Consider the following 26,116-nt stretch of genomic DNA (forward strand, 5'->3'; position numbering starts at 1 on the left):
ACAAGTCTGGACATGCTGCTAAACTCTCAGCAATGGTTGGAGGCCCTAAATCTAAACCAAGTGATCAGGACCATCTACCTGGTCTTCCCTCATACTCTAGAAACTTTTGCAGACGAATCTACATTGGTTCATACAGTACCCGTTTGCAGACGTCACATTGACATGCGAATAGCAGCCACATTGCCCTCTTCTGATCTGGAATTTATTCATAGCTGTTCTGGTAAATGGAAAGTGTCTTTCTTCCCCAGTCACTCCAGATGGATTGTCAAATGAATCCACTCATTTATTTCCATGGTCAGCCACTGGAAGAGTTTCAGTCTCTTGAATTTCAAGGCCTTACACCAGCCATGAACTTTCCTTTGCTGACCAAAGCTTGCCTCCAAAGCCAGCTGCAGACAGTTGCTGCATGTCTTTCCTTGGAAAATAACAACTACTCACACCCTACCAGGCTGTTGTCCATCACTCTCTCCTCTATGGGCTGGTTCCCCAGCTTTGCATCTATCTAACCATTTCACCACTGAGCATCGCATCCAAAGCTTCAACGAGGCTGGTGAATCTCCAGCGATGAAGCCGAAGCACCAGGTTTGCTTCACTGACCTCAAAGGCCTCTGCTTCTCACCGCATCTCCTCTGGTCTCTCACCCTCTGGCCATCACCAGTAACTTAAGGATGCACGTGTACTACTAGTAACCACCTCCTGGTTAAACTCCCAAATCCCAGGCTGACTTAGACTTTTGTTCCTCTATTCTCCTGGCTGTTGTATCCCACTCTTCTCTTAATGGTTTCATTGTGCAGTGCACTGCCATTATGTCATCATCTATCCTTGCTCACAATCATTGTTAACCCAATTGTGACCCGACCTTGCCGAACCCTCTTACTTGCAGGTTGCTGTTTCCTCCACTCTCTTTCTCTCTCTGTCCCCTTTTCTGTTGGTTTGTTTATTCCTTTGTAGTTAGTGTGGAACTGTTGCCCCACTGTCAGTTCATACTCTCAATCACCTTTCTTTTCAGTGAGCCTCAAACATATAAAGACATAAAAAATAGGTTTCAGTGGAAAAGTGCCAAAGTTGCATTTCTACTTGAGAGCTGTCTGGCAATATTTTTATGAGAAATTCCAGCCGGATGCTTGACTAATAAATGTGAATTCCCTTACAACAGGGATTCCTAAACCCAGGGTCGTGACCTGAACTTGGGTCGTGAGGGCCTTCTGATAGGTCACGGATGACTACGTGCCACTTGATCTTAGTGATGTAACCATATTCAAACGTTGGCAACTTGCTAACTTTTCACTAATCTGGTTTTGAGAGGTGTTTTCACATCAAAAGTGTTTTCTATGACAATTTTCATTGTACGTAGGTATCAGTTTAAAATTTGTGATTTCAAATTTTGGGTCATGGACAAAGCAGTTTGGGAGCCGATCCCTTACCAGGAACTTCAATACAGTGGATGTGATTTGACCCATCAAGCATGTGCAATCATTGCCAACCTATGGTTTGTCCATGCTCTGTCATTTTAAAATGCTGAACATCAAACAAGGAAGCAGCACAAACCATCTTTGAAGTCTTTGATACGACTCGGTCGGGGTTGGGTTTGAACCGTTGACCTCTCAGACTCGGAGTGGACGCTTTAAACATCACACCACAGTGTTTGGTTGGTACTTTGGGTGTAACCATCCTCTGGGAGTTCACTATTGATCCAGTAGCTCACCATTGATCCAGAAGCTCAACTGTGCCAACCACAAAGGCACTGGCTACAAGAGCTGTCCAGAGGTTGTGCACTATGATATATAGCAACCGTCTGAACACTCAAGAGCTCTCGAACATGTTCAAGGAATGTGATGAAAAAGTCACCATTTGCTTGGTTGGGAGCACCGTAAACAACACCTGGGAAGGGAAGCCCAACTGCACCGAGAGCCGAGCTGCCCACGCAATTGGCTCACTATCATCTCAAGCAAACTTTTATCCTTTGTCACTGTTGATCTGTGTCTGACATGTGTAGTATATCCCATATGTATTAGAACCTTTACCTCCAGGCTCAAGCAATTCCTCACAGTACGACAACTGGTAACTGCAAGAACCACAAGTAACGTAATGCTGAGAAGCATACTGCTTTAATGGTGTGCTAACATCCTGACTTTGGTGTACGAGTATGTTGCCGCTCCTTCATAGCTGCATCAAAATCCTGGAATGCCTTACCAAGTGTTACCGCCAAAAAAACACCCTGAGGATTCTAGCAGTTTAAACGTTGCCCACTACCATGTTTTCAGGGCAACTTGGGATAATAATAATTAAATATTGCTTGTGTGGAGGACTGCCCACATCCTGCAAGTTAATTTAACCGCAAAAATAAATTGTGATTATTTTGCAGCCGGTTGTGTCGCTGTTTTTCTTGAATCGTTCAGTTTTACTTAGAAATGTTCTCTGTATTCTCACCTGATCGATTGCTTTGTTTTTATTCATTTATTACTTAAAATTGTGTGAAAGGCAGATGCTACCATAACAAGAGTGAGAATTGCTTTGCAATGCATGTCCCTCCCGATGTAATATTTTATAAGTCCAAAAAAGGCATAACTGAAAAATTTACGAAACGACCTCAAACTCGAATTTTTTTTTTTATTTTTTTTTTGTATACAAGATCGCGGCTCATGTAAGAGCTAATATTAATCACAAAAAAAAACCGACATACAAAACACAATAAAGTGAGTGGGAGACAAGATGGGGAGAGAGAGGGAAGCACAAACGTACGACAGCAGAGAACAGGGACATCGGGAGATCTGTGGGAGGGAGAGGGCTTGGGGGGAGGAGGCATGGGAAGGTGTGGGTGGGGGGGGGGGGGGGGTGGGGTGGTATCGAAGATTGCAGGGAGGGATTGTTAGAATGGTGGAGAAAATACCTCGATCAACTGCCAAACAGTTTCAAGCTGACTTGGGGTAGTAGAGGTTTAAAACACATGGACACTGCTCGGACTTTCAGGAAAGAAGTCGGTATTTCAAAAAAGTGGATCTCGGGTGAATTAACGAGGGTAGAAACGATCAAGGTTTTGGATTGGGGAAGATAAGAGATGGTGATAAGAGTTGTTCTGTAACTTGTCATAATAATGCCATGTACCAAGTTTCAGTTGAATATGTTAGAGGGTATGGGGAAAAAGTTTTGAAAAGCACAGGTGGGGCGGATAGATGGAGAGCATACTTCTAGTCCCTTCCGGTGAAACTGGTATGCGATTAATAAAGACAGTTGTCTTTATAAGCGTATTGAAAGTTTAGTACCAAATATATTTAATCGCTCTGCATTTATTATTGTAAAGGATTTTGCCTGCAAGACATGGTGTGTGTTTATAGCAGCGGATGTTACGTGCCAACTGACAGTTATTTTGACAATCTGCTTAACATTGCTTCTTTTTGAGCTCTCTTTCTCTTTCTAAGCTGCACATATTTTGTATTTATCTTTAATAGGTGGCGGTTGCTTGCATCTGCTTTTTTGTGATATTGCCACTTAACCTGGTGGGTACAATCCTGGGCAGGAACCTCGCAGGGCAGCCCAACTTTCCTTGCCGTGTCAACGCTGTTCCTCGGCCGATCCCTGAGAAGAAATGGTGAGGTTAAGGAATATATGTCCGCTGAATAACCTGACCGGCTGTGATTTGTGACCCTTCTATAGGCCGCGTTCTGTTGTAACGTTGTTGATAACTCAGGATTTATAACAGGATTCTGCCATCAGGGAACAACCTTTGTTTTGACGATGAAAACAAAACGCTAACATGCTCGGGCAGCTAGGTCCTCGGGTATTTTTTTTTGTTTGTTTAAAATATTTCCGGTAATGAATCTTAGAAATGTTCCCTGTATGATGTATCTATATAGAATCCATATTCTATATGGCTATCAGCTTATTAGTCCCCTACTGGTGTACACCGGAGGGGACTATAGGTTTGCACTCTGTCCCTCCGTCTGTCTGTCAGTCTGTCTGTCCATCATGCAAAGAACAGTTTTCCGGACTTTTTTTCTACACTCTTAATGCTAATGATTTCAAACCTTGGTACATGGTTTCCCCATGATAAGTTACAGATCAAGTTCGAACTTCACGACGTTTCGATCATTTTTGACAAAGTTATGGCACTTTGAACTTTGGTAATTTCCCCAACAGTTTTCCGGACGACAGACTGCCGGTAGGGGACATGTATTGCAGCGCAATACTCAGAATGCTTGTTCTATATGGGCTATCAACACATTATATATCCAAAATGGTGGCAATTTAACTATTTTCCCCCTACCTTCCAACTTTTCCCTCTTGGTCTCAAACATCCACTTTCCTCTTGTGATCTCTCGTCAAAATATAATTTTCCTTTTCTTCCTCATCTTCCCATATCCTTCTTTTTATCCCGCTCTCATCTCTTCTCGCCATACCCTTCTCAAAGTTGCCTCCTCCCTCCTCTTTAACGTGTTATATGTAGGAACTTCCTTTTACCTGTGATAAGACCATCTTATACCATTGATAACGAAGTTTTTGTTTTCAGGAGAGTGGTTAGTACAGTTGTGGCCAAAAATATTGGCACCCTTGCACTTTTTTCAAATAATGCACCATTTCTTCCTGAAAATTGGTAAAAATTAAAAAATCTTTTGGTATCCACATATGTATTTCTTTGGTTTGCAGTGGAACAAAAAACAAAAAAAGTTGAAAGAATTACTAAATCTTAACTTATTCCACACAGAAATCCTAAAATGACCCGGACAATATTATTGGCACCTTTTAGAAGTTGTTAGAAATAATTAGATTTCAAGCAGGTGATTCTCCTTTACTTTGAAATTGAACACACCTATGGTGAGTTGCAGGTGCCTGCAATATAAAAATCACTCATTGAACCAGTTTGAATGGAGAAAAGGAGTCATTCTGCTGTTTTGTGTCACTGTGTGCACCTCAATGAGCATGGAGAAAAGAAAGTAAACCAGAGAATTGTCGGAGGAGGTCAGACACAAGATTGTAGCCAACCATGGACAATGTCATTGCTACAAGTCCATCTCCAGAGACCTTGATGTTCCAGTGTCCACCGTGCGCAATGTTATCAGGAAGTTTAAGGCCCATGGCACTGTAGCCAACCTCCCTGGACATGCTGCAAGAGAAAACTTGATCGAAGATTGCAGCGAAGGATTGTTTGAATGGTGGAGAAAGCACCTCGATCAACTGCCAAACAGATTCAAGCTGACCTTCAGACACAAGGTACGACAGTTTCAACTCACACCATCCGTCGCCAACTCGATGAAAGGGGGTTCTATGGTGGGAGACCCAATGCTGAAAGGGAGACATAAGAAAGCCTGGCTGGAGTTTGCCAAAACACACCTGAACAAGCCAAAATCCTTCCGTGAGCATGTCCTATGGACAGATGAGACCAACTTAGAGCTTTTTCGTAAAGCACATCATCTCTATGTTTACAGAAAACAAAATAAAACCTTCAAAGAAAAGAACACCTTCCCTACAGTCAAACATTGAGGAGGTTCAGTGATGTTTTGGGGTTGCTGTGCTGCCTTTGGCACTGGGCGCCTTGAATGTGTGCATGGCATCATGAAATCAGGAGATTACCAAGGCATTTTGGAGTGCAATGTTGAACCAGTGTCAGAAAGCTGGGTCTTGAAGCAGGACAATGACCCCAAACACTTCAAAAAGCACCCAGGAATGGTTCAAGACAAAATGCTGGACTGTTCTGAAGTGGCCAGCAATGAGTCAAGATCTAAATCCCATTGACCACCTGTGGGGAGGTCTGGAAACAGTAGTTGGGAGAAGGCACCCTTCAAATCTGGGAGAACTGGAGCAGTTTGCACAAGAAGAGTGGGGCAAACTGCCAGTAGAGAGGCGTAGGAAGCTCATTCATGGCTATAGGAAGCGCTTGACTGCAGTTATTTGGTCCAATGGCTGTGCTACCAAATATTACGTCTAGGGTGTCAATAATTTTGTCAATGCCATTTCTTTTTATTTTCTGATTTAAAAGGATGTATTAAGTTCAAAATCAAAAACAAAGGTTTTGTAATATTAACAGTGAAATAAAGAATTGGGGAGACCAAATACTTTTGTCAATTTCAACTTATTTTTAGAGAAAATTGTGAGTTATTTTTAAAAAGTGCAAGGGTGCCAATATTTTTGGCGACGACTGTATTTGCTTTATAGAAAAACAGGAGCTGAAGCTTATTGATTACGATTCTTCCACTCTTGTGATGGAAAAACCAAATTCAGCTTTTGGAAGTTTTCTGCTTCAGATTGATGATGTGTTGTTACCAAGGCAAACATGGAGGCATCCAGCAAGATTTCCAGTCGTGTTTGCAAAGCAGGTAAATTTATCACTGTAGCTCTCCCAAACAACCAAGGTGCCATCACAAATCTATGAATGAGCTTAAGTTCTGAGCAGGAGTATTCTCAATTTGGTGGGTGGGTGGGTGGTGGGGGAGGCATGTGGGGGGAGGGGAATAAGGCAAGGGGTGAGTTAGAAGAGTTTTGTCAGTTTAGTGGGGCTTCTTGAGGAAGGCACCAAGCTTCCTTTGAATAACAGCATGGGGGAAACGTGCACACTGTCTTTCAGTGCCATTGTGTTGTTTGAGCCTTAACTACAGGAAAAAGGTGGCTCGGAGCAGTGCTATGAATGTTTACTCGGCCCGAATGATGGCACTTCATAACGTTCAGCGAGAGCTCGCCATTTTCATTATGGCCCATTCACTTCTTGCCGTGGTTTAAACTTTTTTGTTTTTGTTCAAACGCATGCATTTCATTCGAAGATAATCCCAGAAATCTGATCCAAACAACTTATGCATCTCCGTTTCAACACGGCAATATTTCGTTTTTTGTGATGGTGGGAAATGGGTTTGGAACACATTCTAGTGTCGTGCTGGGAATCCACACCACCTTCAAGTTCCACTTCAAGTCGCACAACATCCTGAAGATGTATTTTTTTGCCACTCCTTTATCACAGCGGGATTTAAATCCTGGAATTCTCTCCCCAAAGTACATTCACTGGCAAACAAGCCCTACAGGGACTTTAGTGGTTTAGAGAGAAGGCCCATCCTCATCTTCTAAGGCCTAGGTGAAATGGGTATTATATCATGCATCGTAACCAAATGCATCCCATGTCCAATTAAAGTTTTTAAAGGCTTGCACTAAAATTGAATGAAATGCATTGGTGATGTTTTGTCGTAGTTCAGGTACAGCGCTGTTTGCTTCTTTGTTTTTTTGTAATGTAATGAGTGCAATTTGTATTCGTTTTCTGCATTCCTTGTGACTGCAGCTTCCCATCTTGCCCATCCATCACTGGCCTTCCCTATGTTTCCTGCTCCCCACCCCCTCCAAAATCAATTTCATATCCATTAATAACCTTAACAAAAACTGTTTTCCCAAAACTTTTCCCTTTTTCCCCATTGTTACTCATATCTTGCCCCTCTCCCCTTTCGTGTTATTTAACTATGTACTCCAGCTGATCTCATGCACTGCAGATGGAAGGCTGCCATTTTCAAGTTGACCATTGCATGTCGTCCTGTTTTTAAGGAAATGGCTTGTCTCTTATTAGGTGTCAGCATTTTTACTGGTTCTCAGGATTCTGTGCCAGGAGGTAGCGGGGAGGGGTCATTACGGTGTTCATGCTTCAAGTCCCTTTTCCTGTCCGTTCCATCCAAGTGGAAATAGTCTTGTCTTTGCAGGATTCATCTTGCGGTTTCCTTTGCCTTCTCGATGAACAAGCTTCCTACTGCAATCTTTGAAAAGAAAAGCATAATCGAGATCGACAAACTTTTGTTTTTGTGCATCAGCAACTTTTCATTTGCCTTTTCGTTACAAATGCAACTTCTTTCCAGGAGTTTTTAAATGTTGTCAATGTAGAATTGTATGGTGACTGAAAAGCTAAACATGAAAATGTTGACACCTTTGTACAATGCAACCAAGGTTGTTTTTTTTTTGTTGTTGTTTATTTATTTATTTATTTATTTTTTAACCAATCCTTGTGAACCAAGGATAATCGTGTAATGCGTGCCTTGAGTGGCTTTGTTTTTTCTCCTTGCGCCATCACCTGCAACATGCAACGCAAGAGGGCGCTACAAGTCATTAGTTGTTTTCGATAGCCATTAATGGCATCCATGGCAGCTTGCACTTGGGTTCAATATAGCTTTGGTGCCTGTGAACAATCATTCGTATTTTGGTCGTAGCAATACAATTATCTAGTTCCATACACAAACATGCAAGGCCAGCAATATGTTTAACATATATGACAGTTGTATCCTGTCTGTTTTTTTTGTTGTGTTTTTAAGAGGTCATTTTATTAAGTGATTCTCTTGAGAATGCCTCGAGGGAGCTGTTTCTATTTACTCGGCTTGGGACATCAAATGTTCATCAACCGTTACCAAGCTGAAATGTAGATTGGGAGAGATTTGTATATTTGATTACCAGACTGAATCTTCTCCATAATGAAGTCTGTATTACTGTTTTGCATCTGCATTTGTCTGTTGCATTAACTTAAAACACAGCGCAGGCCAGCAAGATAGCTCACAGGTACGCACACTTGCCTCTGATCCGTCTAGCCTGGGTTTGCAACTCTGCCCAGCTACAAATTGTCGTCGTGGTGTGTCTCACGCAGGGTGATTCTTCGATGCAATGTGTGTGTCGTCCCTCGGATGGGTGTGAAACTGGCTGTCCCATCTGCCAGCATTAGTTGGTTGATGTTAAAGATCCCACGGTGTTCTTCGTGAAGAGTAAGCGAGCTATCGCTAACACCCTAACCAAATTCCAAATTCCTTCTGTAGACCTCGGCAGAACTGCCTCAGCGGCATAGCCACGCCCCCTTCCACCAATGATCTTTCTCACAGCCATGTGCTGCATGCGGAAGAAGATAGCGTTTCAAAGTATAAATTTTGTCCATTTTGGTATTGCTACCAAATTGTGCAGTCGAATACAGATGATGACGTCATCTTTGAAACGATATCCCAAGTTGCTCTGTGTGCCTATGATCTCGAGTGTAATGTCATAGAAAATAAAACTTTACATACATGTTCTTTAGGGTACTTAAGAGGTTTTTTATTAGTGTTGTCATTTGTCAGTTTATAATGATGTTGCAAACGTTTAAAAACATCATGAAGCTGCATCTTGGTTTTTCAGCTTTTGTAGAACAAATCAGATTGGCCTGAGGTTGGGCATAGACCTTCACTGTGATGTATGAAGTAAGTGTATAGCTATTCCTGTCTTTTATAACATTGTGGGATGTTTTGTTCCAGGTTTATGGAGCCAGCTGTCATTGTTTGTCTGGGTGGAATCCTCCCCTTTGGCTCGATCTTCATTGAGATGTGAGTTTTTGCAATCAATCTTTGCACCCATTGTTTAAGGCTACAGTAGGTACTGTACAGTGTAGGTGTAGTAAGTACCTCTCGGTGTTTTGTGGACTACTAGCTTGAAAGCTAAAAACGTTAACAAATTTAGTTTCTTTGCTTTTTGAAGGAGGAATGTGCTTTAATCCTTTGCTGATAATTATTGTGTTTTAAAGTTTGTTGAGTAATATTTTCGCTTAGGTTTGCAAGTATGTAATTTATAGACTACATGATTAAAATACGCAAAACACGCACACGCACACGCACACGCACACGCACACGCACACACACGCACACGTTTCACTATGCTCGAGCATTACACCGAGCATTATTAACACCTTCCTCATTCCAAATACCGGCCAATACCCTGTCTACCAACAACATACAAACTTTTAACAGGAATCATCACAGAAACAATGTCCCACCACCTAACACAAGAAGGAGGCCTAGAGGCAGAACAGAAGGGATGCAAGAGAGGATGTTACGGAACACCGGGATGACATTTTATAGCTGGGTCGAGATTCAAACCCAGGATAGACAGCTTAGAGTAATATTACTTGAGGCCCAGGATCTATATAATAATAGCGTAAGGACTCGACTTTGTTATCCCTTTTACGCCGCACCCGGTGACCCGATGCCCACGGCACTAATGGATTTACGATCTACGAACCGCACTCTTTGTTTATCACTTACAGCCATACTCGAAAAATCTGAATTAGCCGACGTTGGGGCCCAAAAGCATCCGATTAACTGCCGATACGACGCCATCTTACGACACCATTGTATTGGCGTCTGCTGGGCGAAGGCGAAGCAAGCCGTCCGCTGATTGGACAGGCGAAGGCGAAAGCAAGCCGTCCACTGAGTGGACAATCCAGAGCATGCATTTGTGCCGGTGTCGGCGATCGTTGTTCATATACGCACTCTTCATTCTCATCTTTCTTCCTAACTCTTACTCGGACAAGCAAATCCCCTATGCCATCCATAATGGTACACTCTATCCATACACCACATCCTCCCTTCCGTGGATGTTCCACGGGTTTCGGCTAGTTATTAATATTACTCCATGTGCCAAGGGCGGTGTTCAGGAGCATTTAAAAAACAGAACAATAAATACAAGGTGCAGGGAGGTGAAATTCGCTGCATGTGACGTGCAACGCGTGCAGAGTATAGCGAGTGATCATTTACGTCTGTAGGATATCTAGTAAATATAGATATAAGCACACCAGACACTAGACCGAGGCTTCAGACTTTGGCATGCTCACGTGGCTGCACCGTCGAATAAACTGTTCCAACCTGTCATTTTTGACGGGCTTTTTACTGGTTGATTAATATTGTGCATAAAACCGCTCATTTTACCAATTGCCCATTTGGTCTTGTACTTTCTCCAGGAAGAATACTTTAAAAAAGTTTTTGACCTTTTTGGGGGGGAGTGGGTGTAGGGAGGCTGTTTTATGTGTGAAATTGTTAACATCAAATGTGTAAACATTGTGCCACATGTATGTATGAAATAAAATAGATTTGCCTCTTCAGCTTTTTGCATGTATGTGTTTGCTTCAAATTATTTATAAAAATACTAGTAGAGCAGCTGTATTCGTTTAAGTTTCTGCTACCATAATTGTTGAATAATAATATTAATAATGATGATGACAACAAAGTGAAATAGTGTTTTGTTTATGCCATGTGGCTGGCTCATTTGGTTTGGACAGCCTTGAGCGTGCATGCCCATGTGCCTTTGGCTTTTGCCCCTGCGTCCGTGCTGCTCTTTGTCTGCCTCCCTAAGAGGAAGGCGCCGGTTTGCAAGGACTATGTGCATGGCTTAGAGAGGGTGTGAGGGGCGGTTTTGAAAGGGGGAGGGGAGGTGGGTGAGTGTTGGAGTGGATGGTGCAAGTTTGTCTGTTGCAAGCTGATGATTTGCACAGGATGTGACCTAAGGTCAAATCTCTTACATTGTTCAAAATCCTATAATGGCCATTTTTCTGATAACATGTGGCTTTGGTCTCTATCTGTGTAACTGTTGTTAAAACTATAAGCACATTTAAGGGATATTTGTTGGGTTTTTGTTTTTTGTTTTTTTGCTTAATGTGGTACATCCTGGTGAACATGATCATTTTTCTTCTCCTTTCATTTGATCTTCTGTCATGATTCTGTTTAATTCAGGCCTTGATCTGGTTAGTTTCATCAAGATGGTACAGGCTTGATTCATGGTGCAGGCTCCATGTGCCAATTTTTCTTGTCTGCGACTAGGCCCTTTTGTATCTACATGCAACAATTTGTTTCACCAACAGGTATTTTATCTTCACGTCATTCTGGGCGTACAAGATATATTACGTGTACGGCTTCATGTTGCTCGTACTCGTCATCTTGTGCATTGTGACCGTGTGTGTTACCATTGTCTGCACCTACTTCCTGCTGAACGCCGAGGACTATCGTTGGTAAGGTGATGTGATTTTGAATAAAAATCCTGCTTTTTACCCATCGTTTTTGCACATTCTGCAGCTCAATACTATAGGAAGGTAGATCTGGAGGGCAAACTAGGGGTTAGACTTTAAAAAAAATCTTCTTTTCATTTCGACGTACAGTTGACGTGTGACAATATCTACCAAATTGTGGATTTGTTCTTTCTTAACCTCAAATTTGGTAAACTGTGCATTTGAACATTTGTTTTTATCTTTCTTCTCCTCCGTTCATGGCAACCCAAAGTAATTACATTCATTGTAAAGTTTTTATTTATTTTTGTAGGTGGGTGCTTCTCGTAATATTAAACTAGAATGGCACTCGGTAGAGTGCATACCTCCGCCAGGTTGAACAGTTTATGTTTTGTCTCCCACTGATAGGCCAGATCTGCATCCTGACCTGAACCAAAATCGAATCGGCTTGTTCTCGTCACCTAACAAACTCGTCCACAACATTTTGAGATATCGTGCTATGTATAGGTTTGGCTCAATCTCTCAATAGTGAAGAATCACTTTAAAAATATTAAAAATATTTCTCGTATCCGTATCCGGAGCTTCACCGAAATTAAACAAATACGTCTTTGTCACACACCCAACCTGCAGTCCACCAAATTTCGTTCGAATCGATCCATAACTTTTTGAGATATCCTGCTTAGACAGATAGCCTAGTGTTGGCTTAGCGGGTGCCGGTTTGGGATCCTAGGATCCTGGGTTCGAATCCCGGTCGATTGCTGAATTAACACCAGGGGGGTTGACTCAGCCTGTCATCCTTCCGAGGTCGGCAAATTGAGTACCAGTTCACTGGTAATTCCCTGTGTGTCGCAAGAGGCGACTAACAGGGTTGGCGGCAGGAAGAGCATCCGGCCATAAAACATTGCTTCAAAAAGGGGACCATCGGCGATGGCGGCCGTATCTGAAAAAGGCCAACCCCTGCTCTGTGGGGAAAAATGGCCTCTAAAGGTAATCATCTGCTCAGACAGACAGTGGTGAAAACATAACCTCCATCCACCTTTGGTGGCATAGGGAAGATGGGCGGAGGTAATGATTTGTCACTTTTTGTTTAGCTCAAACCATATTGGCATGGCTGAAAGTTGAACTTTCAATAGTGCATGATGACTTTATTATTAAATCAATTGATATTTGCCTTTTGTTCTTCAGGCAGTGGACCAGCTTCTTGTCTGCAGCTTCAACATCTGCATACGTGTACATGTATTCCATATACTACTTTTTCTTCAAAACAAAGTACGTGCACTCTCCATATATTTATTTATTTTTTATTTTATGTTAGCATGAAGGTGTCTATCCTCATGGAAAAGTTGAACAGTGAAGGTGCATACTTACTGACTGTTAAGGTAAAGAGCAAAGGTACTTGCAACTGCCCTCCAGATACTATTGGAGCAAAAACTATCAGAGATGGTCACAATATTTTGACGAGCCATGAAATAACCTTGTAGGAGGATGATGTAAGCTGGCTAGAAGAGTCCTCGTATAGGAGTAAAACCACCGTTTAGAGGCCATTTTTCCCCGCAAAGCGGGGGTTGGCCTTTTCGGGGACCGTGGTTGTTGTTGTTTTTTGGTCCCCCGTTTGAAGCAATGTTTTACGGGCGGATGCCCTTCCTGCCGCCAACCCTGTTTGTCGCCTTTTTACGATAAACAGGGAATTACCAGTGTACTGGTACTCAATTTGCCGACCTCGGAAGGATGACAGGCTGAGTCAACCCCCCTGGCGTTAATTCAGCGATCGACCGGGATTCGAACCCAGGATCCTTGGATCCTAAGCTGGCACCCTAGCCGCTAGCCCAACACCAGGGAAAGGGGAACAAAAATCGTAGAACAGATTGCAGTCATAATTTTGGGATATCAGCAAGGAACAAGTTAGTTAATGTGCATGTATTCCCAAAAGTGACTGACGAGAGAGAGTTGTGGGGGAGGAAGGGAGGGGAAGTAAGGCGAATGAGAAATTTTCCGATTGAAAGTAGTTTTATCACAAGCACATGTTTTGTTTTTATTATTTTATGCTGTTTCTTTCAAATGGCTGTGGTTATGCATGGGCCTTGTTTGATTATTTTGATTGTTCCTGAGTGAATAAATAAAAACCGACTTGCAGAGGCGTTCCTTCATGTTAAAAATACAGTATAACCTTGAGTACGCCGTAATTGGTGAAGTAATGCCTTTATTGATATGCTCATTTAGTATTTTGTTTTTGCATTGCAACATTATTGCATATCATTGGTTTCGGTAACAACCCTAACAAATCACACTGGGGATTCTATTTTTCTTTTGGGGTTATTTCGTTACGACGGAGTTTCATTATTGGCACATTGTGGAACACTATGAACAAATGTATTAATTGACAAATGATTTTAAATGGTGGGTGTCATCATCCATACTCATGGATGTATTTGGGTGCTGGTCTATGGGCTTTTCACCTACCAGTTTTTCAAGTTAGACCAGAAACTTTTTGAATGGGGGAGACCCACACCCCAGTAGGGGAACTTAAAAAAACAAAGCATTTTAAAGACATTTTTCAATTAAAACAAAATCCTATATAGAAGTTACCCCAGTTACATGATTTTACTTGAAATCCACGTCAAAAATGTAGTCGACAATAAGCTATAACTTTCCTTTTCCCAATTGTCTGTCTCCAACACCCACTTTCATTGTTATTGTGACGAGTCAAAACGCCAATTTGTCCAATCAGAAGCCTTTGCCAAGTCAACCCGGACGTTCCGGGAATCGTCAGACTTTCTGGTGCTGCCGTCAACTGATGGGTACACAATATGAACTGATCCTGTTAAGTCGGCGTTCTGGAGGCTTTTGGTGTCCATTTGAGCTGTGTTAAAGATAAAAGTAGGTTTTTACTGTTTTATTTGCACATGATACATACTCCAACTCTCTAAGATTTCACTGTTACTGTCCCGTGGATATTTTCCGTTTTCATTTTCTCGTCAGGTTTATCCTTTATTTATTACAAAGAAATACTCCTTCACGTGAGTGTGTCCATCTGCCTGCTAGATTTCCAGAGCTTTATTAGAGTATCCCTGATTAGGGGGTAAATTGTTAAATATTTTTCTTTACGACTGGCATGGTTTTACACTATGTTCGGAACTTGGTATTTTTGTGCTGCACCGTTTGGGTGTGCAGACCAAACAAACTTTAAATTACCAGGAGTACGACAAAGCCTATCAAATTATCAGGAGCAGCCAAGGGGTAATGTTATCAAGAGTAATGGATAGCCAAGTTAGTGAATGACAACAAAAGCAACTGGAACGGCACTCAGTAGAGTGCATACCTCTGTCAGACTGAATGGTTAACGTTTCTATCCCACCGATGGGCCGGATCTGAATCCGGGCCTGAACCAAAATCGAATCGGCTTGTTCTTGTCACCTAACCAACTCGTCCACATAGTTTTGTCATAACTCGTCCACAACTTTTTGAAATGTCATGCTATACAGTAAGTATCTCTCAATTGTGATAGAAAAATCATTAAAAAAAATTTTTTTTTTAATTCTCGTCTCTGCATTCGGATCTTCACCAAAATCTAATAATTTCTTCCTTGTCACACATCCATCCTCTCCATAAAATTTGTCTGAATCTGTCCACAACCTTTCGAGATATCCTGTTCACAGACAGATAAACAAATAGAAAGACAGACAGTGATGAAAACATAACCTCCGCCCACCTTAGCTGGTAGAGATAATGAAGTTTAATTTCAATTACAAACTCTTTAAAATAAATATATGGGTTCCAACAAGCCCAAATGCAAAGGCTCGTATGTCAAGTTCAATGTTCTTTATTTTCAGTTGTATTCCAAGATGTGTTGTTACCGGTAATTCAAGTGTTGGTCATATATATATATATATATATATATATATATATATATAATCGTTAGATTAAATAAGACGCGGACGTAGCTTCAGGACGTCGATCTTTAATTGTCGACAAGCTTTCGACCAACAAAGGTCTTCTTCTGAGTCTACAAAAACAGGAGGCATGTATATCAGTCAAGTATGTATGGTGATATGTGTGTGAGATGTGTGATGTGTGTAGAAAATGCATACAGAAGGAAGAGCCACGCCAAAGTTCACTCACCAGCCCCAAGTTCAACGGAAGTGACCGTTTGCGTTACAGTTAGGGTGCACGTGCATATACAAATATAGAGATATACATACATAAACATACAAGCATATATTCATATCCCATTTATATTCATATAATATATTTATATATTTATATAAATGACATATAAAGGTAGAATGAATGAATGAATGAATGATGAATGAATGAATGGGTTACGGTTAACAATTTGATTGGGTTGATGTGGGAACATGCTTTAGTCATCAAAATTTATGCCATGAGGGACTTTTGTCCGAAGTTTGGCGTGGCTCTTCCTTCTGTATGCATTTTCTACACACATCACACATCTCACACACATATCACCATACATACTTGACTGATATACATGCCTGCTGTTTTTGTAGACTCAGAAGAAGACCTTTGTTGGTCGAAAGCTTGTCGACAATTAAAGATCGACGTCCTGAAGCTACGTCCGCGTCTTATTTAATCTAACGATTATTTATTCAATACAAATGAGACGCCCTGCTCGTACTTTGGAGTTTCTACTATTTCTTAGTTATATATATATATATATATATATATATATATATATATATAAATAAATTATTATTATTATACTTAAAAAGTAACAAAATGTTGGCATGATTAAGTCATTTTTACATTAAGAAATGGCTAAGAATGCAGGAGAGACCCTCGAGGAACCTTTGTCATCTGGGGCCTTCCCCAGTGCCCCCAGACTGCCGGGCTTTTTTTTTTTTATCTCAAAACTTTTTTTTCTCAACTATCACAACTTTGCTGAAGATGCCACATTGTATCACACAGCAGAGTTGTGGAGATGCAGTATAGATATCACCCAGCTAACACAAGGGGCTTTTCAAAGGGATAAAAGTGTTGCCAATTTGGATTCTTTTTCTGAGGCAGTAAAAAAAACAAAAAAAAACATTTGTGGCTATTTTTGAAAATTTGCACAGCAGTTCATGTCACTGTATTGCCACTTAGACACTTTTTCTACTAGCAAGCCTGTGGTGGGCCTCAGCCCCACTTTTTGAATGCTTTTTAGTAGCTCCAACAAATATTTTATGGTGTCGGCGGAGGCCTTATGTTTTGTTTTTGGGTTGTCTGCCGTCCGTCTCTTCGAGATAGGTTATCGTTACCGCGATAACTTGAGAACAGCTGAAGGGATCCAAGTCAAATTTTGTGGAGGTATGTATAATGATGTAAAGATGACTGATTAGATTGTGGGGCATCCTTCTGAGGTCGGTGAAATGAGCAGCAGCTTACTGGGATGAATGTATCATTCGAGTGTCCTGCATAGGAGTGAAGCCCTGACCAGGATTGTGCCCAATAGTCAAGAAATTGCTTCGGCAGCTATATGCATCTGTTGATGCAGGAGTGGGCATCATCATCATCATCATGAAAAGATGAATGACTAGATTTCTGCATCAAATATGTCAAAGGTCATGTCAGGTAAAAATGTGATACTTGAGAACGGCTGAAAGGATTTAAATCAGACTTGGTATAAGTAGGTATAATGATGTAATAATGTGGGCGGAGGCATATTGGTCATCATCGTGACGTCAGAGAGCCGTTCTAGTTCATCAGTTTGTTAGAATCTTTTGTTAGGAGGGGGTTGGAGTTGTGGTTGGGAAGGATGCCTTTGCTTCGTATCTGTACCATTCAATTCCATGCTTTTGATCTATCTGGTGTGTTTCTGCTGCAGGATGTATGGCTTGTTTCAGACGACATTTTATTTTGGTTACATGGCACTCTTCAGCATGGCTCTCGGCATCATGTGTGGTAAGTCAGAAGCTCTTTTCATTGTTTTGATTTTGTTACACATCTGATTACCCTCGCAGGAGGAGAGGGTATTGCATTTGGGTCCATTTGTCTTTGTCCGCACAGAATAAATGATTTTTTTGGCAACCGTTGGTCCGATTGACCGGAAATTTCCACCACATGTGCAATTCCACCTGTAGAATTTTTAATTGATAATTATTACGTCAGTCATATGTCAAGTGGTATGGGCGCCGTCTTGGAAAAACCGAAAAACGTTGCACCTCTGTATCTCCGAAAGCACTACATATAATAGAAAAAATTGAGACATCTCATTGTAAATAACTCTCCATGGGAAATAAAATATGTTAATGATGATGTCATAGGTGCCTCCATTATGACGTCATAATTCGACAAGTACAAAACTTCATCCGTTCAAGATGAAATTTCTTGAGCGTCATCTCGGGATAAATTGGTGGAGAAAAATAACAAAATGTTGGTCACGTGGTTCGGCCGCCATATTTGTTTTTAACACAAAAGCCTTAAAAACCACTAAAAACACATCCTGGTGAGGGTCTGCAATCTGATTGCTCTTTCTTGTTTGACATGTTTTAAGCGTTCCCCTACAACAGTGAGTAATTGCTTTATGGCCTTGGCCTGAACCCATTGTCAGTTAAAGACGAGGCTGTGTTGGCATGTGCGATTCATAAAGATCAGGAGTCCAAACCCAAATTAACGGGCAGCATATGAATGGTTGTAGATGTATTCTTGCTTTTAGCCAGAAAGCAGATTTGCTGGTGTAGTGGATTTTGGGTCTTTCTTGTCTGAGTTGGAAGTTGGTATTTATTAGCGCTGAGGAAGCGCCTCTAGCGAATGACTTCCAGCCAGTGTAACGCGAATTCCTGTCACAGGAATTCTGAGATCATATAAGTGTGACGTGGCAGTTCCTGATTGGTTCGTGTTGGGGAACCCCTTCTCGCTGCCGACGTGACGTAAATTCGCGCACGCGCACTGGTGAAGCGTGAGATTCGGCCCAAGGTTCTTATTATTATTATTATTTTTGTATACAAGATCGAGGCTCGAACCATGATCGAGGCTCGAAATTCCATGCCCGAACCTCAGCGCAATCCAAGAGGATTCACTTGTTTATTTTAAAAGCTGTCACCTTGTTAATTAAGACTTGCTTATAAAATGTATCTTTGCACTGGCTCGCATATTGCTTTGGCTTTTGTGCATATGATGGTGACCACTGAATGTTTGTGTGCATTTGTGGTACTTCCCCCAATCCTTATTGGTATGCCTGAATTTATTTAATTGAGGGTTTTTTGTTTTTTTTAAGCAACAATGAAATATATTATTTTTTTATAATCTGAGAATTATTTCAAGTGCATGCTTTGCACTTGTCTGATATGAACTTAGCATGGTTGGTTTTTCTTAAGTTCAGTTTGAAAATTCCGATGGACATGTGCAGCATAAGGTGCTGCTGCCATACCCACAGCTTTGGGTTTGTAGTTGTGATAGGTAGCACTGAAATTACCTTTGTGAATAAAGTTTTGCAACAATAAATAACGTGCTGTGTTCATGCAATGCCATATGCCACCAGATTGTGGGAAGGAAGTGACCGTGAAGCATAGGCCAAGCATTTAGCCAGGCCAAAAGAAAAAACAATGGGGAAGTCAAGCTGTGAATTAAGGCTAGGGGAAGTAGTGGAATGGGAAGAGGTAGGGGTGGGAGGGTGTGCAGAGGTTTATCTTGGATGATTGGAAGGACAGTGAAAGTTTATGGTCGGAAAAGTGTGTTGATGTCGGAGGATGCTGACCGCTTCAGAACGTTTTCACTTGTACCTGCAAGAAGGAAAGGTTGAGGGTCACAGGCCATCAAATCCACAAAATTAACATCTATTTATTCCTTTAAAACAGCACATTACGAGTAATCGTTGACGATGTAGTTTCACCTTTTGGTGGCAGTGCAACATTTAATGAATCGTTCTTGAAGGAAATATACACAGTCGTGTGCTGGTTTATTATTTATTATGTGCACATTACTGTGAATGGCTTTGATTTAACGACTGGAATTGTGCTCATTACCCTGTTCCCCACAGTGGGAGATGGGTTTTACAATCGCTTCTGTGTGTTTGTCTGTCCAAGCCATAACCCTTTTGTCAGGACATTTTCAATAAACCCTTATGAGAATATGGAGAATGCTAATTGATAAATTTTCCTTTTTTTAATTATTACTTAGCAGTTGGTTTTGTCAAGTTTTGATTGAGTACAAAGAGGACGTGGACAGGCTTTGCATTTTGAGATGCTTTTGAGTTGAGACATGCTTCCTTAAAATAATAATAAATGCCAACTAAAAATAATGCTCTTTTTATTATCATGAGTTCATTCTTTCCAATTTCAACAGATTTGTTTCGGAGATCGTATTAATTGGCAAGATTTATTTTGATGCCTGTTCGCCTATTTGCTTATTTTCCCCTCAACCTTCACAGACAGTGTGTAGCTTGGGATTCTCAATGTTTGTGTTGTTTCAAAACTCAAAGTAATATGTCCATTTAAAATACAATAGCCATTCAAATATAGTATGTACGGCACCATGACTATTTTTGTACACATACAACACCTGCAAGCACGTGAAAAGGGATCACTTTACAGACTCGACACATAAAGTCTGATGCAGTGCGTGACTAAACATGAGTTTCATCTATCAACTAGAACGGCACTCGTTAGAGCGCATACCTCCGCCAGGCTGAACAGTTTACGATTTGTATCCCACCGATGGGCCGGATCTGCGTAGGGATCTCCACCAAATTCGAATTAATTCGTCCTTGTCACACACCTCGTGGTGGTTCATGTGCAGCCTGTGGCTGCTAGTTGCATTTTCGTGGTGGTTCATGTGCAGCCTGTGGCTGCTGGTTGCATTTTCGTGGTGGTTCATGTGCAGCCTGTGGCTGCCGGTTGCATTTTCTCTGGGTGCCGCTGATGCAATGCCCTCTATTACCAGTCCACTGGTACTCATTTTGCCGACCTCGGGAGATTGACAGGCTGAGTCAACCCACCTGGTGTTAATTCAACGGCATTGCAGGGACTCAAATCGAACTCCGGACCCTAAGATCTCAAGCCAGCCACCTTAACCGTTAAGCCAACACCTGGCTCGTCACGCACCTAACCTGTCCACCAAGCTTTGTCTGAATCCATCCACAACATTTTGAGATATCCTGCTCACAAACAGAGAGGGGTGAAAACAACCCCCGTCCACTTTCGGTGGTAGAGGGAATTACATTACAATTCAGTTTGACATACTGTACCTGTCTGGTACTTATTGGGATTTGTGCAGCAGAACTCACACTGAGGACTGCTGAAAGAAACCACAAAGTAATAATCTAAACATCTCGTCTGTTGAGCTAGATGTTCCTCCTTTTCGCACATTACATACCGCTGTACTCTTCATCGAGTGGTCCACAAGTCTTGTTTTCCCAGTGAATATTTTAATTTATTCAGTTGATAAGCATTGTAATGACATGTATTGCTGTTTTTATTTGCAACACAAACCATTGTCATTTACATGACAACCGACAGGAGAATGCTATTTGCTAATGGGAATAACAAGATGTATGGACCACACCGTGTACATTCTGAATTCCACATACCTGGTTCTGAATACAGCATAGTAATGTGAGAAAGTTGAAGGTGGAAAATGTGTAAAATCGAAAGGATTCCATTACCAGCAAACATGAAGATTGAGGAGGCTTTTGGTGAAGTGCTGTGCAGAGCACCACACTCGGAGGCCATGGCCAGAAACCAGACTGAACCAATTCAGGAACAAAGGAAAAGGAATTACGTAATACATAGTGTATATGTATAATGAATGGACATGCATAAAGTGCTTCCAGGAAGTTTCATACAGAATCCATTGCAATCAAATGAACACCACGGCGCCATGCATTTGGCATGTATGCCATTGGGGGTGGGAGGGAGTGGGATAGTTTTCAAAATTAAAATTTAGAAAAACTAATAGGGAAGAGGATGATGGGAGAGAGCACAAAAGGTAGGATAGAAGAGATAGGGATAGGGAAAGAGAAAGGACAACAGAAAGGGTATCGAGTGGAAGAGGCATGTATGGAGCTTGGAAGGTGAGGGGGAGGTCAAACAATTCACAGTTTGCCTATGTAATAAGTAGATGTACCTTAATAGGAAAGTGACTGTGTAGAATCATATGTAAAATAAACAAATAAAAACGCTATAAATTGAATAGGATAACATTGATTTGAATGATGATTGGTGGGGGGGGGGGGGGGGTCACTGGTCGTTTCTAATAATTCGAGTGGATGCTCTGCTAGTTCATTCATTAGCATATACATTTGGGAGCGTCTTCCTGTAACAGCCAGATGAAATGCCCCATTCCGTTGGAGCTGTTCAACCGCTACGCGGGGATCGATGCCCCAAAACAGCCGCACAGGATGACACCAAATCCTTTGTAACCGCCGCAGAAAGCATGCCGAATGGCAATGTTGTCGAGACGGCACCTGAAGAAGGGGAATAACTGTCTTAGACTTCAGAACATTTTTGATAGTGCAGCACCGATACCTGCACTCGGTAGCATGCATCATGCGAAAATAGTTGATAATCCTGTGAAAACTAGTTGCTTGACAAAGGATTGTGTGACTGACAAATCGACCTGTGTGTCGTTGAACATGGAAAGCTGTTTATCTTGATGAAATGGTGGAACTTGAGGGAAGTAAAACACTTGGATTCATTCATGGTACCAGCATGCAGTAACTGAAAGTGGTGAAATACATATGACTGGATCAACTCTATGAAAGAACAAATAGAAAAATGAACGGATCAGTTCCTTCCACCAGTTGCAGATTCTTCGCATTTGCAGATTTGCATTGATTACACAGCTGCATGATGGTGATCCATATCCTGATGTTACATGTGTTCAAGGACAGAATAGAGGTAGACCTGGACAAATCATGGCTATGGGGAGGAATGAGGGGCAGGAAAGAACTCATGGGATGAACAAGTTGGATACAGAAGGAAACTCTCAGGAAGGAAAAACTGGTAATTTGACAGGGGGGTGGGGATGGTTAACGAGGGATGAAAAGATCATGGTTTTGAATGGGGGATGATCTGAGATGTTGGTGAGCAGCTGTCTTTAATGCCTGAACAGAAGAATGAGATTGAAGAGAGTGTGGAATTTAGTTCCACAGGTTGGGGGTAAGGGGGGGGGGGGGGGAGAGAAGAGGAAAAATGAGTGGAGATGAGCAGTGGTTCTGGATTTAGGCCGTTTCACCAGGAGGGGGTTGCTGTTGGAACACATGCATCCTGCAGATACCTGGGGTGGAGGGGACAGGGGAGGGAGGGGGCAGAGATTGCAAGACCAAAAGGAGGTGGTACAGGTCAGAGACCACCGACCTGTCTGCAATTGGAAAGTGATAGGCCCATAGACTCAGCATTATTGTGGGAGATTCCAATGATCTTCAAGGCCTTGGTTTCCATGGCATCAAGCTGAGCAAAGTGTGAGGCAGGGGAGCCAGCCAGGAGTGAAGAGCAGTATTCCATCAAGCTGCGGATGAAAGCCTTGTACGCAGTTAGGAGCTCAGGTGTGCCAAGGATGGACTTTGCATGACTTAGGGTGCCCAGTGTTTTCCTTTGGAGGCCAACTTGATTTTCCTGAAGAGAGGGAAGAGGCTGCTGCCTGTCTGTTTGGACGTTTTATCTCTGCCATTCTTGTCAATGTTTCCAAGGTTTTTCAGAATTTGAGGTTGCTGTTTAGCCTGTAATGGATATTGTACTGAAATACACAATTTGGTGTCTGGCTGTCTGACCATGATACATTCGGCCGTTACTTTTCCAATCTCAACCAGACTTGACAGGAGGACTAAGGTTCACACGATGGAGGTTGTATTGACTTAATTTGCCCCTCTCCCCAATGGTATTTCCACCTTGGGCAAAATCCATGTTGAGGCGTACAGTTGTGGCCAAAAATATTGGCACCCTTGCACTTTTTTCAAATAACTCATAATTTTCTCTGAAAATAAGTTGAAATTGACAAAAGTATTTGGTCTCCACAATTTTTTATTTCACTGTTAATATTTCAGAACTGTTATTTTTGCTTCAGAACATAATATATCCTTTTAAATCAGAAAATAAAAAGAAATTGTATTGATAAAATTGACACCCTAGACTTAATATTTGGTAGCACCGCCTTTGGACAAAATAACTGCAGTCAAGCGCTTCCTATAGCCATGAATGAGCTTCCTACACCCCTCTATTGGCAGTTTGGCCCACCCTCCTTCTGCAAACTGCTCCAGTTCTCCTAGATTTGAAGGGTGCATTCTTCCAGCTGCTGTTTTCAGATCTCCCCACAGATGTTCAATGGGATTTAGATCTGGAATCATTGCTGCCCACTTCAGAACAGTCCAGCGTTTTGTCTTGAACCATTCCTGGGTGCTTTTTGAAGTGCGTTTGGGGTCATTGCCCTGCTGCAAGACCCATGACCTTCGACGGAAACCCAGCTTTCTGACACTGGGTTGAACATTGCGCTCCAAAATGCCTTGGTAATCTCCTGATTTCATGATGCCATGCACACATTCAAGGCACCTAGTGCCAGAGGCAGCACAGCAACCCAAAAACATCACTGAAGCTCCTCCATGTTTGAAGGTGTAGGGAAGGTGTTATTTTCTTTGAAGGCTTCATTTTGTTTTCTGTAAACATAGAGATGATGTGCCTTACCCTAAAGCTCCAATTTGGTCTCATCTGTCCACAGGACATTCTCCCAGAAGGATGTTGGCTTGTTCAGGTGTGTTTTGGCAAACTCCAGTCTGGCTTTCTTATTTTTCTCTCAGCAGCAGTGGGGTCCTCCTCGGTCTCCTTTCATTGAGGTGGTGATGGATGGTGTGTCTGAAGGTCAGCTTGAATCTGTTTGGCAGTTGATCGAGGTGATTTCTCCGCCCTTCGAACAATCCTTCGCTGCAATCTTCGTCAAGTTTTCTCTTGCGGCCACATCCAGGGAGGTTGGCTACAGTGCCATGGTCCCTAAACTTCCTGAAAACATTGCGTACGGTGGACACAGGAACATCAAGGTCTCTGTAGATGAACTTGTAGCCTTGAGATTGTCCATGCTTGGCTACACTCTTGTGTCTCACCTCCTCAGACAGTTCTATGGTTTTCTTTCTTTTCTCCATGCTCATTGCGAAACACACAGTGACACAAGAGCAGAATGGCTCCATTTTCTCTTTTCAAACTGGTTGAATGTGTGATTTTTTAAATATCGCAGGCACCTGCAACTCACCGTAAGTGAGTTCAATTCCAATGTAAAGGAGAATCAACTGCTTGAAATCGAATTATTTCTAACAACTTCTAAAAGATGCCAATAATATTGTCCTGTCCATGGCCGATGAAGAACGGCCTCAGACGAATAGCCGAAACGAGCTTTAACTCCAAGGCGTATTTTGAACCTGGCGGGATTATTTTCGCGCATGTGGGAAGGCCCGAGCCTTATCTAATCGGGAACACAGGCGGGGGGTTATCCGAACCCACAAACGAAGAAATGGAATAGGACAGGTAAAGGAAAATTTGATAAATAATGATTTAATGAAAATAAATGCAACGATAATAAAAATGTTGAGGTAAAAAAACTATTTCCTAAATTGAGACGTCTCCACTCAGACTTGTATATAAACAAGGGGAAATATTAAATAAAAATAAATGTTTCTGCCGGACGGCACTTAGCTCTGTCTCAACGAGGGAGCTTGGCGTTGGTTGCTTCCAAACCACCGCATGGGAAGTGCACCAAAAAATGGCGCCGAAAATGCCCAGGTGTGACCAAGCAGCCAACCAGCCCTTCCTCGCTTCCACCGCCAAGCGAGACGTGGCTCTCTCCTCCCGCGAAAAGCACCACAGTCAACAACACCCCCTCCTCCGACGTTGCAAAAACTCCACAATGCTCCAAAGGATCTCTATACGAGCGTAGACGGGAGGAGCGACCATCCACCACAAAACCAGGACCACGCCCCTTATAGCGACAAGCAAACTCTCTTACCCGGACAGAGGCCCTACTTAAATACATCGAGATTCCTCTACGCGACACTCTTAGCATTCTTATCTACACGATTCTATCTCGACTAAGGTATTTCATTGTTTACCCACACAAACATAACAATATTGTCCAGGCCATATTAGGATTTATTTGTGGAATAAGGTAAGATTTAGTATTTTAAAAGGCTTTTTTTGTTTTGTTCCACTGCATACCAAAGAAACCACAAAAGTGGATACCAAAATATTTTTTATTTCAACAATTTTCTGGAAGAAATGGTGCATTATTTGAAAAAAGTGCAATGGTGCCAATATTTTTAGCCACGACTGTATAGATACAGTGCCTTCAGAAAGTATTCACACCGCTGCCACCACCATGCTTCACAGTAGGGATGGCGTTCGATGGGTGATGAGCTGTGCTCGGTTTCTGCCAGACGTATCGCTTTGCATTCAG

General features: G+C 42.0%; 1 protein-coding gene across 2 annotated transcripts in view; it reads left to right on the top strand.

The window, feature by feature from the left end:
* Nucleotides 1-26,116, top strand: part of TM9SF3 (transmembrane 9 superfamily member 3) — a 124,843-nt gene that overhangs the window by 84,746 nt on the left and 13,981 nt on the right. The window contains exons 10-14 of one of the 2 annotated variants that reach the window (XM_068124571.2): nt 3,450-3,589; nt 9,231-9,299; nt 11,606-11,752; nt 12,932-13,015; nt 17,571-17,647. In XM_068124571.2, the coding sequence (XP_067980672.1) occupies nt 3,450-3,589; nt 9,231-9,299; nt 11,606-11,752; nt 12,932-13,015; nt 17,571-17,647 (517 nt within the window). The remainder of the gene's footprint in view (nt 1-3,449; nt 3,590-9,230; nt 9,300-11,605; nt 11,753-12,931; nt 13,016-17,570; nt 17,648-26,116) is intronic. The other variant, XM_078783339.1, reaches the window with a different exon arrangement.

The sequence above is a fragment of the Myxine glutinosa genome, chromosome 8 (genome assembly GCF_964187855.1).
Source record: "Myxine glutinosa chromosome 8, kmMyxGlut1.1, whole genome shotgun sequence".
Taxonomy (NCBI): Eukaryota; Metazoa; Chordata; class Myxini; order Myxiniformes; family Myxinidae; genus Myxine; species Myxine glutinosa.